This window comes from Camelina sativa, chromosome 2, assembly GCF_030686135.1.
Source record: "Camelina sativa cultivar CO46 ecotype springtype chromosome 2, ASM3068613v1".
Lineage (NCBI taxonomy): Eukaryota > Viridiplantae > Streptophyta > Magnoliopsida > Brassicales > Brassicaceae > Camelina > Camelina sativa.
This window is the reverse complement of record NC_141881.1, coordinates 28,912,421-28,926,366: the sequence shown is the minus strand read 5'-3', so window position 1 is coordinate 28,926,366 and position 13,946 is coordinate 28,912,421. Positions and strand designations below refer to the sequence as shown.

At 36.3% G+C, this 13,946-nt stretch overlaps 3 protein-coding genes and 1 pseudogene across 7 annotated transcripts; 3 read left to right on the top strand and 1 right to left on the bottom strand.

Moving 5' to 3' along the window:
- Positions 1–161: 161 nt before the first annotated feature.
- Positions 162–2,064, bottom strand: LOC104739557 (BAG family molecular chaperone regulator 2-like). 4 transcript variants are annotated; one of them, XM_010459955.3, is made up of 4 exons: positions 1,573–2,064; positions 1,219–1,475; positions 935–1,081; positions 162–678 (listed from the first exon to the last, which is right to left on the bottom strand). In XM_010459955.3, exons 1-4 carry the CDS (start codon positions 1,757–1,759, stop codon positions 382–384), a joined length of 888 nt encoding a protein of 295 aa, XP_010458257.1. In that variant the 5' UTR covers positions 1,760–2,064; the 3' UTR covers positions 162–381. The 4 variants fall into 4 exon arrangements, with proteins under 4 accessions (XP_010458257.1, XP_010458273.1, XP_010458265.1 ...); XM_010459971.3 differs by having other exon boundaries at positions 162–670; positions 1,573–2,012; XM_010459963.3 differs by having other exon boundaries at positions 1,219–1,442; positions 1,573–2,011.
- Positions 2,065–3,103: 1,039 nt separating this feature from the next.
- Positions 3,104–7,461, top strand: LOC104739547 (putative transcriptional regulator SLK2). The gene is made up of 10 exons (XM_010459943.3): positions 3,104–3,495; positions 3,823–4,816; positions 4,916–5,047; positions 5,158–5,206; positions 5,296–5,510; positions 5,594–5,662; positions 5,749–5,849; positions 6,041–6,134; positions 6,212–6,281; positions 6,389–7,461. The coding sequence occupies exons 2-10, from the start codon at positions 3,905–3,907 to the stop codon at positions 7,195–7,197; spliced, it is 2,451 nt and encodes an 816-aa protein (XP_010458245.2). The 5' UTR covers positions 3,104–3,495; positions 3,823–3,904; the 3' UTR covers positions 7,198–7,461.
- A 1,679-nt stretch (positions 7,462–9,140) lies between these two features.
- Positions 9,141–9,963, top strand: LOC104739539 (tapetum-specific protein A9-like; annotated as a pseudogene). The gene is made up of 2 exons (XR_015574546.1): positions 9,141–9,388; positions 9,727–9,963. The product of XR_015574546.1 is annotated as a tapetum-specific protein A9-like (transcript).
- An 838-nt stretch (positions 9,964–10,801) lies between these two features.
- Positions 10,802–13,873, top strand: LOC104739523 (protein IQ-DOMAIN 23). The gene is made up of 2 exons (XM_010459912.3): positions 10,802–11,611; positions 12,905–13,873. The coding sequence occupies exons 1-2, from the start codon at positions 11,225–11,227 to the stop codon at positions 13,715–13,717; spliced, it is 1,200 nt and encodes a 399-aa protein (XP_010458214.2). The 5' UTR covers positions 10,802–11,224; the 3' UTR covers positions 13,718–13,873.
- Positions 13,874–13,946: the final 73 nt, after the last annotated feature.

The following is a 13,946-nucleotide window of genomic DNA, read 5'->3' as shown; positions in this document are numbered from 1 at the left end:
ATCCACCACTACCGACTACACTACAGTGACTACTTACTACTCTACTATATATATGTGTGTGCCAATTCATAAGCTCATTATTGTTCAACACTTGTTTTAATGTATGCGATTGATCTCCATATTATCAATAAAAATGATGAGTTTAACGAAAATCATGAAGATACAGAAAACATATATATACATATACACGATTATGATAATCATCAGTATTCGTTGAAGCATAAGCAACACACGACAACAAAATTAGATAATGTAACCGAAAAGACTAATCACGACACACACAAAAAAAAGTCACATATGTTACAAGAAAGGGAATCTGAGAGCAAAATATTTAATATGTAAAGTATGGTGTATATATATATATGTATATGTATATGTGTCTTAATTGAATAATTCCCATTTGTGATTAGGTTGAACCGGTTTAACTGTTTGTGGCGTGGCCGCGGAAGTAGAATGGGAATCAAAGGTTTCCCATCTCGTTGTTATGATCACCGAAGGACTTGATGAGGAGGCCGTCGGTTTCCTTGGCACTTGCTCATCAAATGTCAGCAAATCCTGTTCCTTGTATCGCGGTTGTGTTTGTGGCTTTGGTTGCATTTGCGGTTGCGGTTGCGGTTGTGTGGAGTTTTTGATCTTCAACAAGTCGAGTGCCTCAACATACTTCTGTAATCTTTCCTCCTTCCAACATTTTTCAAATCCAATCATTAGAAAACAGTGTTTTCAAAACACATTAGACTCAAAATATCTACTACTATTTAAAAAAAAAAACTTATCAATTCGACTGCAAAAAATATTAAATAACAAGACTTTATGCTTATGATTGGTAACTTATACTAATAAGAGTTATGTCATTCCATAGAATTTCTAGGTTTGATTAGTAACAAGAAGACGAAGTCATTATTTACTACAAAGAAAAGATCTTAAAGTTAAGTACCTGTATCTTCTTCTTTAATTCAAAGTCTCCATCTCCTGAGATAGAATCGAGTTTAACCAGTTGATTCATCAACATGTCCATCAAATTCTCCAGATTCTTCTCTTCAACTTTTCCTCCTTTACCAATCACTGTATCAAACGCCGACAGCTAAAATCCAAAAATAAAAAACATTTTTAAAAAAAATTCTAAACTTCAATTTACGAGACAAAACAAGAAAGTGTTAATTAACTGATCGGAGAAATTAGGAATTTATATAAAAAAAAAAAAAAAAAAAGTCGTTATACTTGGCCGGCGAGTTTTTGGACTTGGAAAGTAATGTCAGAGATTGCTCTAGTAGATTTGTCATGGAGTGAGATTTTCCTCAACTCGAGGAGACGTTTCTCCTGAGAAATCAGATCATCTTTGAGAACAAGTTTGGAACGATCTTTAACACCGGAAAGATCAAGAAACATCTTTGAATCTCTTTCTTTGTCTTTGTATATAATCTTCATGTCTTGATGATGCACTCCTGTCGCACCAGACAATTTCTTCTTTAACTCTCCTATCCATTTATATAATTCAACAACAAAAAAAAACAATCAAATTCAGAAGAAAAAAAAAGAACAGAGCATAACTCCTAGGTTTTTGTTGTTGTGTACCAAAACTAGATTGAGAGTTGATACTGATCTCGTGGTGAACCGAACCGTATTTGACCCGAACCCGAATAACACGTGGCACGTTGGAGATTTGATCCGTTCGTTTCTGTACAACCATTCCTCCAGGTCGGAGCTCTAATTCACCGTCGCCGGGAGTAGTCGCCGTTGTTCCAATTTGCATTTTCATCATATTTCTTTTAGGGGTAAAAGAGAGAAGAGAGAAATGATGAGATGAACTTGACGTCTGAACACGATCAAGAAGAAGAATAAAGAAACGTCTCTCAACAAAATAAATATACCTTTAACAAAAAAACAAAATAAATATACTTTTTTGTTTTTTAATAAATTAATATTTCCGTTTCTAGACAGAACTCGTGGAACAAGTTAGAAGTATAGAAGAAAAGATGAAAGAATCATTAAGAAAAGAAAAAGAAAGAGTGACAGCTAATGTGATTGTTGTTATGTCTCATACTATATGTTTGTATTGTATCCCCCACAATATTTATTTCTCATGATAAATAATGACGCTATTTATATCCCCTACATTTATCATCTCTGTTCTGTTATTAATATAAGTCGTGTTCTACACGTCATCGCTTTTAACTCCGACAAAATACTCTGCAAACTGTAATAAATCTCTCTCTCTCTTGCGAAGATCCAAACTGTCTCGAATTATCGTCGGTGTGGTGTGTCTTCTTGCTAAGTTTTCGACCTGATAACATACAGACTACACGAAAGCTTTCTTTAATCCTTTACTGAAACAAGTTAGTGCTTTAGACAGAGACACGGTTGGGTTTTGACATCAAAAAGACTGTTCCAGAACAGAGCTTTCCACTGTTGGAGAACAGAGAGTTTTTTTTTTGTAAACTATTAGTATTATTTCTGGTATTTTATTAATGGGCTTAATAATGGGTATAGAGTTTGATAAAATGGGCCTGTTGGAAATTGGAAAGCTAGGGCTTATGTTTTTTTTTTAACCTGAATTTCTGTTTCGCAAGATTCTTTATCTTCTGTTCTGTAGGTGAAGTACTCTCGCAAGAACCTAATTTAGGGCTTATGTTTTTAGTTTGGTAAGGTGTGTGATTGAAAAAGCATAATTTAGTTTTTTTGGGGCTCTCAATGAGCTAAGATTTTATGGTTAGTGATTGTATATGGGTCTTATTAGCTCCATCATTTGATCTTTATACGATATATTGTTTGTGTGGGTTGAATTGTCAAAGTGAGTAATATTGGGGTCAATAAGTAATCATGCAAAACAAAAGGGGATATTTGTCGTAGCCCACTCATTTACAGCTGCAATCATTGGTACAGTTATCATCACCCCAAAAAAAAAAAAAAAAAAATTATAATTTTGGTCAATCAACTTTATTAATCTACACGCGTCGCACACGATCCGCTCTCTCAATCGGACGATCCAAAAATACAGTTAAACTTTATCGGTATAGGGTCACGATTACGCCACGCAATCAGAACATCTAAAGCTTACCCAATAGATCAAACGATACTTGTTACGATGAATCCGACACGTGTCGGTATTGACTAACGGGTAATAAAAAGCACTTGCAAGAAAAAAAACCACAAGGCGGTGGATGGGCACTGGCTCGTCCGGTCAGATTTAGTTCTTTACGATTTCAACTAGGCGCGTCAAGTGCATTGTTGTTCCTCCAGCTCTCTCCAGGATTTTTTTCCCCATTTATATTCTAACTTAAAAGAAAAAAAAAAAGATTTATTTATTGTAGCTTTTAATCTTTATAAATATATTACAAACAAAGCTTAAAACTTTTTTTTTTTTGTTTTCTCTATTTCACTTTATTAATTCTCTTCCTCGTCTTTGGTTTCGATTCAGTTGGGTGTTTTTTTTCTTCTGCTAGTTGTGGTTTTCAGCTTTTGTTCTATGTTGATCGAAGCTTCACTTCACAGTTCTTGGTATGTTGGTCTCTTCTGTGGTCTTCTATATTAATTTTATTTTCCTTTTTGTAATTTATATGTTGCTTTTAAAGTATCTGATTTCGAGATTTTTAAGGGATGAAATCTACTATTTTTGTTGTGTGATTTGGTTAGTTTCTCGGTTAATTATGTAAAGTAACGAACTTTAGAAAAAAAAAAATTAGGGTTTTGATTTTTGGGGGGGGTTACAGATGTCAAGTTCAATGTTAGTGGAGCACCAGATTCGAGTTTAGGTTTCGATAGAAGACAATGTTATTGATCTGATTTATATAACTGGTGAATATGTATTTTTGTTTGTCCTTGTAGGTATCCGCAGTAAAAAGGTGGGACATTTGTTGTCGCATTGGGGAAGAAGAAGAAACAATTTTGTCTTTGAGACCCTACTTTAATGGCTTCTTCAGCTTCTGGGATTTTCTTTCAAGGAGATGATGAATCTCAAAGTTTCATCAACTCTCACTTGACTTCCTCTTATGGGAATTCATCTAACTCTGTACCTGGATGTGGTGGCTATCACAATCTCAGTATGGTTTCTGGGGATATGCATAATCCGGTTATGATGAGTGTTTCAACCCCTGGTCCAAGCGCTGGAGCTAGTTCAATGGTGACTGATGCTAATTCAGGGCTTTCTGGAGGTGGTCCTCATTTGCAGCGTAGTGCTAGCATCAATAACGAGTCCTATATGCGTTTGCCTGCGTCTCCTATGTCCTTCTCTTCAAACAATATCAGCATCTCTGGGTCGTCAGTTGTTGATGGGTCTACTGTGGTACAACGGCATGATCCTAGTTTTCAGCTTGGTGGCTCCAGTGCTACATCGCTGCCTACATCACAAACTAATCAAATCCCGCTTTCTATGGCTCGTCGTGCTTCTGAATCCTTCTTTCAAGACCCAAACAACTTGAGCCAAGCTAGGAAAAAACCTAGGTTAGATTCAAAGCAGGATGATGCTTTGCAGCAGCAGATTTTGCGTCAGTGGCTTCAGAGACAGGATATGTTGCAGCAGCAGCAGCAGCAACAACAGCAAGGCCAAAACCCGCAGTTCCAACTTTTGCTTCAGCAACAAAAGCTGAGGCAACAGCAGCAACAATATCTTCAGTCGCTCCCACCATTGCAACGGGTTCAGCTGCAGCAACAGCAACAAGTGCAGCAACAACAACAGTTGCAGCAGCAGCACCAACAACAACAGCAACAGTTGCAACAAGGAATGCAACTGCAGTTAACCGGTGGGCCAAGACCTTATGAAAATAGCGTCTGCGCTCGAAGATTGATGCAGTACTTATATCATCAGCGACAAAGGCCTTCTGTGAGTGTGCTCATAGTCTTCAGAATTATTTGTTTTTTTATGTGTATTCTAGAAAAAAGCTCTTGACAGATACCAGTCGTGTCGTTGCTGATTTTGTAGGAGAGCAGTATTGTTTATTGGAGGAAATTTGTCACGGAGTATTTTTCTCCTCGCGCAAAGAAAAGATGGTGTCTTTCTCATTATGATAATGTGGGGCATAGCGCACTTGGTGTTTCTCCTCAGGCAGCCACGGTTTGTCTCCTCTCTTTCTCTTGATCATGTGAGCTTATCATATGCTTGCCTTACGGTGGAGTTGCACATAAGTTACTTATTCTTGTTGTCTGTATATTTGCTATTTTTAGGATGAATGGCAGTGTGATCTTTGTGGTTCTAAATCAGGAAGAGGATTTGGTAAGTTCTAGTTTACTTATCCCCTGATGAAGAAGAGGAAAAAACCAAAACATCTTCTCTTAGTAAGTTTTTTCTTATGAAATGTGCAGAAGCAACTTTTGATGTCCTGCCAAGGCTTAACGAGATCAAATTTGCAAGTGGTGTCCTTGACGAGCTTCTTTATCTGGGCGTACCATCTGAACGCAGATATGGTTCTGGTATTATGGTGTTAGAGTACGCAAAAGCAGTTCAGGAGAGTGTGTATGAACAGATCCGTGTTGTTCGCGAAGGCCATCTTCGGATTATATTCTCCCAAGAGCTTAAGGTTTAAAGAGCTTTTGTTTTCTAAATACTTTCAATCATTTATGTATTAGAGTGATTTGGCTTATCCTTTTGCTTTTTTTCCAGATTCTCTCATGGGAGTTCTGTACTCGCAGACATGAAGAGCTACTTCCTCGTCGCCTAGTAGCTCCACAGGTAACATAAATGGTTCGTAATATCTTTGTATCTTTGAAATACCTGGTCCTGAGACTTTGGAATGTCTGTTTCCTTTGGTCGTGCAGGTGAACCAACTACTTCAGGTTGCAGAGAAATGTCAGAGCACAATTGATCAAAGTGGATCAGATGGGATTCATCAACAGGATTTGCAAGCGAATAGCAATATGTGAGTCGATGAGTCTAGTCAATTTTTACATTTCTTTCATCTTTATTTCTTTCAGTCAGTTCATTTTCACTATTTATTGCATTTTCTAGAGTATTGAGGTAAAAATATTCACTGATGAGAAGAAGATAAGAGCTAATTTAGCTTGATAGTAGTACAAATATTATGTGCTGATGCCAAGTCTTTTGCTCCAGGGTCATGGCTGCTGGACGTCAACTAGCAAAAAGCTTGGAGTCACATTCACTCAATGACTTAGGCTTCTCCAAACGATATGTTCGATGTTTGCAGGTATCTCTATGCTTACTTTCTTAAGTCAGTAATTTCCTAATTTCTCTGCACTTTCTTAAGTCTTCTTTTTTTAACAGATTTCTGAGGTTGTCAGCAGCATGAAAGATATGATTGACTTCTGCCGTGACCAAAAAGTTGGTCCAATCGGTAAGTCAATACATAAACCTTAGAGTTTCCTTGAGATTCATCAAAACGCATTTGTGTTTCTATTTCTTTGTGCTTATATAAAGCTTGCTACCTTTTTACATCTGCAGAGGCTTTGAAGAGCTATCCATATCGAATGAAGGCTGGTAAATCGCAGATGCAGGAGATGGAGCAACTAGCAAATTCTGCTCGTGGACTTCCACCTGACAGGAACAGTCTCAACAAACTGATGGCCTTACGAAATTCCGGGATTAACATACCGATGAACAATATGACCGGTCAAGGTGCTCTTCCTGGCTCTGCACAAGCTGCTGCCTTTGCGCTTACCAATTACCAGACCATGCTCATGAAACAAAACCACCTGAATTCAGACCAAAACAACACTACGATCCAACAAGAGCCATCAAGAAACCGGAGTGCATCTCCGAGCTATCAAGGAACTAGTCCTTTGTTGCCTGGTTTTGTGCATAGCCCATCTATAAGCGGTGTTTCTTCCCATCTGTCTCCTCAGCGGCAAATGCCAAGCTCCAGTTATAATAATAGCTCAACCCAGCAATACCACCAACAACCACCTTCCTGTAGTAGCGGTAACCAAACATTGGAACAACAAATGATTCACCAAATATGGCAACAGATGGCAAACAGCAATGGAGGCTCCGGTCAACAACAACAACAACAGCAGTCACTATCTGGTCAGAACATGATGAATTGCAATGCCAACATGGGAAGAAACAGAACAGATTATGTTCCTACAGTGGAAACACTAAGCACCGGCTCCAACAGATTCAGAGGTATTAAGGGGTTAGAGCAGGGCCAAAACCAGGACGGTATGGTCTCTAATACATCTCTCAACTTTGCTAATAACGGGTTCTTTAGCAATGAGGTTGATGAAAACATGGGATATTCTTGGAAGGCATGAGAGGTCTTTTGGGATTTGATAGTTAGTTTCCAATGTTGTCTTTGTAAAGAACTGAGTTAAAGACTAACTTTCTTAGGTATATGAATCTCATGAGGGGGTTTCAATGTTGACGTGTCTACGATGTTGTTGTTCTTTCTTCTTCTTAGATTAAGCTTCTCTTTTTATGAAGAGGTTTTTCTGGAAAGTGTTACTAATTCTGGAAAAGAAGACTCTGTTCTTCAAGAACTCATCGCTTTATCAATCAATATGTGCTTTTTTCGTCTATATGAATGTTTTATTTAAAAGCTGATAGGTACAATTACAAAACAAGCTAAACACTGATGTCTTTAGTTTAACACTTTGGATCTCTGATTACGATTACATCAGTATATTCAAACCTCCAAATCAGATGAAAGGTTCAGTATTTATTACTGGCTGGGTAAGGTCAGTTCCATTTTACAGATGCTGTAAACTATAGCTATATGTAGTAGCATAGAGCCATAGACTATAGAGAGCAATAAAGAGACTCGATAACGAGATTTGAAAAGTAAACATTAAGTTATATATATGACTCGAACCCATTAAAGTAGTTAGATGATATATATTGTTCTCAATAAATAAGTAAATGACTTTTTTCTGCATACTACTAAACAGAACACTGATCGTTGGAGCCGTAGAGAATTACAGCCTTTGTGATTTAAGTATGCGTGAGCATTGAGCAAGGCAAAACTTTGTTACTTTTATCTCCGAGCATAAGCGGGTATATCATTCATCGTAGGTAACACTTGGCCACTGTCCCTAAGAGCATCTTTATAGGGGGAACTATTTTGGGGGTTCTTAGAGTAAATATATTATGAAAATAATGTAAGATCAGTAGTTAAGATCTTTTGTTAAAAAGTTAGTTATTGGGGTAACATGTTTAAGATCATAAGATTTAATAATATAATAATGTCAAATATATTACAATTATAAAAACTTATAAAATAACATTTAAATTGCAAACTTATAAAACTTTTACTAAAATTCAAAATACAATACTAAAATTTTATGAAACAAAAAAACATTAAAAAAGAAAAAAAACAAACATATTACTTAATTAAAGCACACAAACATTTTATTTAATTAATATATAGTTTAATGTCCAAATTTACTCTATATATTCTCAATCAAATCCTCTTTTAATTTGTGAAAAATTGTTTACAAAAAATAATATCTATTCACAGTTTGCCACATCAGCTTAGAACTGAGCCAAGAACAGTTCTACATTAAGAACTGATCTTGGTGTTCTTATGCCACTATTCATTATTTTTCTAATTTTTTGTGCTAAGAACATCCTTGGTGTTATGCCTATAAAGATGGCCTAAACATCACCTTCTGTTTTCAAGTCGAATGATAACATTTATTATAGGCTGGATATATGTAGTCTGCTAATTCTGACTCTGAAATAGTGAAATTATGATGAAATGTCTCTATGCATTTTTTTAAAAATATAGTATGCAAGGTTTAATTAAAAATTATACAAAAAAAAAAAAAACTTGAAAAACATATACTTTTCATTTTCCATATACCAACCATCCTACTAAATCCACCCCACAATATAGAAGAGATTCTAGCTAATTAATCAACTCTTTGTATAGATACTATAGTTATTTGTATATAATAAGATAACTGAGTACACGTATAAATGCACTCAGCGTGGATTTAATTTATGAAAAAAAAACAAACAAACTAAAAATGGAACAGTTGTGATATTCTTTAATTTAGTTTTTTTTCGCATGTTAATCTTATGAACCAACCAGACCATGTGGCCATGCCAAACGTCTCCGCGCTTCTTTATCTAATTAATCTCTCAAAATATACACACTCGTGACATTATATAAATATTCATATATTGCTGTGAGGTCCTAATTAAATCATATAGATAGAACTACATCAGATATACATATAAAGAAACAAACTTATCTATGGCATCGTTAAAGTCTTTGGCAGCCGTTCTCAGCCATGGGTGCTATACTGATGGGTCAAGCCCAAGAATGTGGCAACGATCTAGCAAATGTTCAGGTGTGTGCTGCCATGGTGCTGCCGGGTTCAGGCAGACCGAATTCAGAGTGTTGCGCCGCACTTCAATCAACTAACAGAGATTGTCTATGCAACGCTCTCCGCGCAGCTACCTCTCTTCCTGCGCTTTGTAGCCTTCCTCCTGTGGATTGCGGTACTGATTTATTCACTTTTAACCATAAGTTTGGAAAATTTGGTTCGTTCCAAGATGAGCATGAACAGAAAAAATCTCAATACATAGTTTGAGTTTGGATACGATAGCTTTGTTGTCAACATCTATACGATTTTATAAATAATACAATAGAAATTTGTTGGGCTAGCTAAAAAAATATTAGCCATTTTTAAAAGGTAGATGAAGTAGAATCGTACCTGAAATATCAACTCTATAGGCTCTAGCTAACTCGACTAGTGTTCTTTTATATATGATGTATAGACTCGTATTTTCATAACTCTTTTCTGAGGTTTTTTTGTCTTTTGGTTTGTGTTGTGCAGGTATAAGTGCTTAGTTTAGCTACGAGTCAATTCTGAGATGATCGAGAGGGAAATGGATAAAAAAAAAAAAGAATAACGATAAAAATTCTATTTTTATGTTTTTTTCTCGCTCCTGCCTTTTGTTTTCTTTTAATACTTGTAATAAAGTTCTGAGAAGTTTTGCTTGAAAATTTATGTACTAGTGTAATAATACGGCTTTGCTAATTATGAGGATAAAACTTCCCTGTACGAAATAAATGCTTTTAATCATGTACGAAAGTCTAGTTATCGGAAAAGTACTCCTAGATTAGTTGTAGGTTGTTAAAACATGCATGGAAAAATCATGCAAGTTGTTTTGTTTGTTAAGCTAAAAAGTGGAGTATGTGTGTTTAAGAAGCTAGAAAGTCTACAAATACCTGACCCCTAGTGCTGATTGCTGAATAAGACTTGAGGATAAGATATAGGGGTTTGATCTAGTCTAGACGATCGTTATCATGTACATCACATCTATTTCTATTTTCGAATATTCCCTATTATTTTCTTTTTTCATATAAACTTACTGAGCTACTTCTAAACTGCATCCTCATAATGAGTAGAAAATAAACGACAACGAATAATAAGTGACTTGGAAGGAATTATAAAGCTTTCAAATTGGGTTAGAAATATATGGGTAACATCTTTAGTGTTGCAATAAAGAGTATAAGACTTTGAATTATGCCAGTATGCCACCACAATAACAACATATGTAACATTATGTGGTCTGGATTAAAAGATAAACCACCTATCCAGTATCATCCACACAACAACAAGTCAACAACAACAACAACAACAAAAAAATCTGTTTTTAAAAAAATATATTCCCAACACAAATTGTATAGTTTTGCAGTCATTGGAACAAAGAAACAAAAAAAAAAAGCTGCAGTATGCAGAAGTCGTAGACACTAGACTCCAGTGAAAGTATGGGCTTCAAAGAATGACACGTCCTCCCAATTATTCTCTCTTTTTTTTTTACAAAATGAAAATTTTATTTTTTCTCAACATTACATAATTCAAATATCTAATATTCATCACTTCACAATTTCACATCCCATTTCACATTACACACATACTCAAAAAAAAAGAAAACATAAAAGTGACGTATGTTATAATAAAAGGGTTTGAAACCGAAACACAAAGAAGAGATCTGGTACGGTTGGTAGGAAGTGTAGTCAGGCCCATTGACTTTAACCGACGCTCTTTTTTTTTTACTTATTAAAGCCTTTCAAAAACATACGCGTGTAACCAACGCTTTACATCTTGGCGCGTGGATGCGTACTCTGTAATCTGTCTGAATGTGTATATATATAAGCCGTTAAAAGCTCTCTCTCCATTACCAAAACGTTTTATGTTTTTTTTCTTTCTTTGTAACTTAAAAATAAAATAAAGTCTCAGCAAGTACATGATGATGAAGAGTGTAGTAGATTAACCGGGGAAATAAATCTACGGTAAACATTCTCCGGCGAGTTTCCGACGATGAACGATGGGCTTTTTCGGGAGACTTTTCGGGGGAAGTAAAAAAAAGTCAGATAATAAACGGAGGTGGAGCTTCACCACCACCAGATCTTCTAATTCCAGCAAGAGAGCTCCGTCCAAGTCGTCGGCTTCGGTGGTGGTTGAGGAAAATGGTTTGGATGCCGACAAACATGCGATAGCCGTTGCGGCTGCGACTGCTGCTGTGGCTGAAGCTGCTCTTACTGCTGCTCATGCGGCTGCGGAAGTCGTCAGACTCACTAGCGGAAACGGAAGCGAGAGAAACGGTGGCGGTGGAGGAAACTCGTCGGTGTTTCAAATCGGAAGAAGTAACCGTCGGTGGGCTCAGGAGAATCTCGCGGCTATGAAGATTCAATCATCTTTTCGTGGTTATCTGGTTAGTAGTTTACTCATTTTTCTTGATTTTCTTGAATCTTGAAAACTCTTATCTCTGTTCTTTCCTTAATTAATCTTTTAGTCTATTAAGGAAACTTTCCTAAAATTCTTTAACGTAGTGTGAACTAGCTGTCTGAAAATTCGGGGTTTTGTTGTTTAAATCATTCCCAAAATTCAAAATTTTGAAAAATTGGAAACAATGGGTAAAATTTTGTATTTTCTTGTGTGGGGTTTTGGTCCGAAAGAAACTGACTATAGAAGAAGAAGAAGACAAACAAATGTGAATCATAGAAGTTTCTTTGAAACTTGTTACATTCTGCCGACACTATTTTTAGTGGTTATGAATTAGAGAGTACTTAAAAACTTGTTTTATTTCTTTAACTACTCAGGAAAATTTGATGAAAGATCTGATAAGAATTTTTTGAGATGAAGTTAGATTATTGTTGGTGTGAATCATTTGATTTTAGTTGTATGATGGGCCAAGTTCTTTTTTTTTTTTTTTCTTTCTTTCTTTCCACGTTATTTTCTGCTTTTTTTTTTTTTAGTTCTGAACTTTATGGAAATAAATAAGACTAATTAGTATTTTACAGATGGGTTCTCTTTTTCTTTAGGACAGAAACTTTAAAGTTGAAATCTTTAGCCAAAAACTTTTACAAGTTGCCTATTTTATCTTCACTTTTAGTTAATAAAGTTTCATTTTTTAACCATGTTTTTTTTCCAACTCTTTTTCAAGTTCTTATGGATGAATAAATTTGTTTATAAATAAAAGGGTTCAAAACACGGAATTTGGAGATTCTTTAATTCGAGTTAAATTATGTTATTTCCAAGATCTAGTATGTGTGTTCTCACATCTTGACCAATGTGAAAAGAAGAACTCGTGTGTGTGTGTGTACATTTGACCTTGAGTTGAGACATAATACTTTCGAGAATGGTGGGCTCTGTGATTACTATATCTAGTTTTTGGTACCAAGTGGAAGTGGTTGGGAAACTAAAAGCAAGATAGAATAATTTCACAAACCACTAATCCCATTAGCGGTTTTCAAAATTAACGATGATTGTGTCTTTAACAAATCATTAAACTCGTCTTGTCCTTGTTATCATTCCCTTTCAAACAAACTCAACTTCGATTATTTGTGGTGGAGCCAAATTATTTTATACGAAGTCAAAAATTATAAACTTTATACATTGGCTTCGGAAGTACATGCAAACGATTGTAACTTGTGTCTTGTTGCATTTATTGTCTGCATTGAAGTTTTTTTTTTGGTTCTATTTTGGCTAATGTGTTACATTTCAGGCGAGGAGGGCATTAAGAGCATTAAAGGCATTAGTGAAGCTTCAAGCGTTAGTGAGAGGAAACATAGTGAGAAAACAAACCGCAGATATGCTTAGAAGGATGCAAACTCTGGTTCGTCTCCAATCTCAAGCTCGTGCTCGAGCCTCTCGTTCTTCTCACTCCTCTGTTTCTTTCCACTCCTCGACCGCTCTATTATTCCCATCTTCCTCTTCTTCTCCACGTTCTCTCCACACTCGCTGCGTTTCAAACGCTGAAGTCATCTCTATGGACCACCGAGGTGGCTCTAAGCGGTTAGATTGGCAAGCCGAGGAAGTCCAAGACGAAGACAAGATCCTAGAAGTGGATACTTGGAAGCCTCATTTTCATCCCAAACAGCTACGTTCAGATAGAAACAACGAGTCTCCGAGGAAAAGACAACAATCTTTGTTGTGTCCAAGAAGTACAGAGAATAGTCCTCAAGTTGGGTCTAGTGGATCAAGACGAAGAACTCCGTTTACGCCGACATCAAGAAGCGAGTATTCTTGGGGATGTAATAACTATTACTACTCGGGGTATCATCCGAATTACATGGCTAACACAGAGTCTTATAAAGCTAAAGTCCGGTCACAGAGCGCACCGAAACAGAGAGCTGAGGTCTCTAATGATACCAGTGGCTACAAGAGATCTGTTCAGGGACAGTATTACTACTACACGGCGGTTGCAGAAGAGAGTGCGGATGTTGGAAGCCCCGGTTACTACGGAGGAGGACTTTCTGATCGATTGAATCGTAACCAAAGCGCTAAATCGAGGATGCATTCTTCGTTTCTTGTTTAGATTATGATTCTCTTCTCTTTTCTTTTCTTTTTCTTGTGGTTTGAGTTTGGTAATTTTCCTTCCAGGAGCTAAAGAGTATTAACACTGGGGGATGTGTAAATTGTTTTTAACAAGTTTCGATTGCTTGCAAAAGAAGGAACATAGCTCTGTTCTCTCTATCTTTGTTGATTAGTAGTGCTCAATCAAAGATAAATCAAACTGCTTTGATCCAAGTTAGACCGGTAAAAAG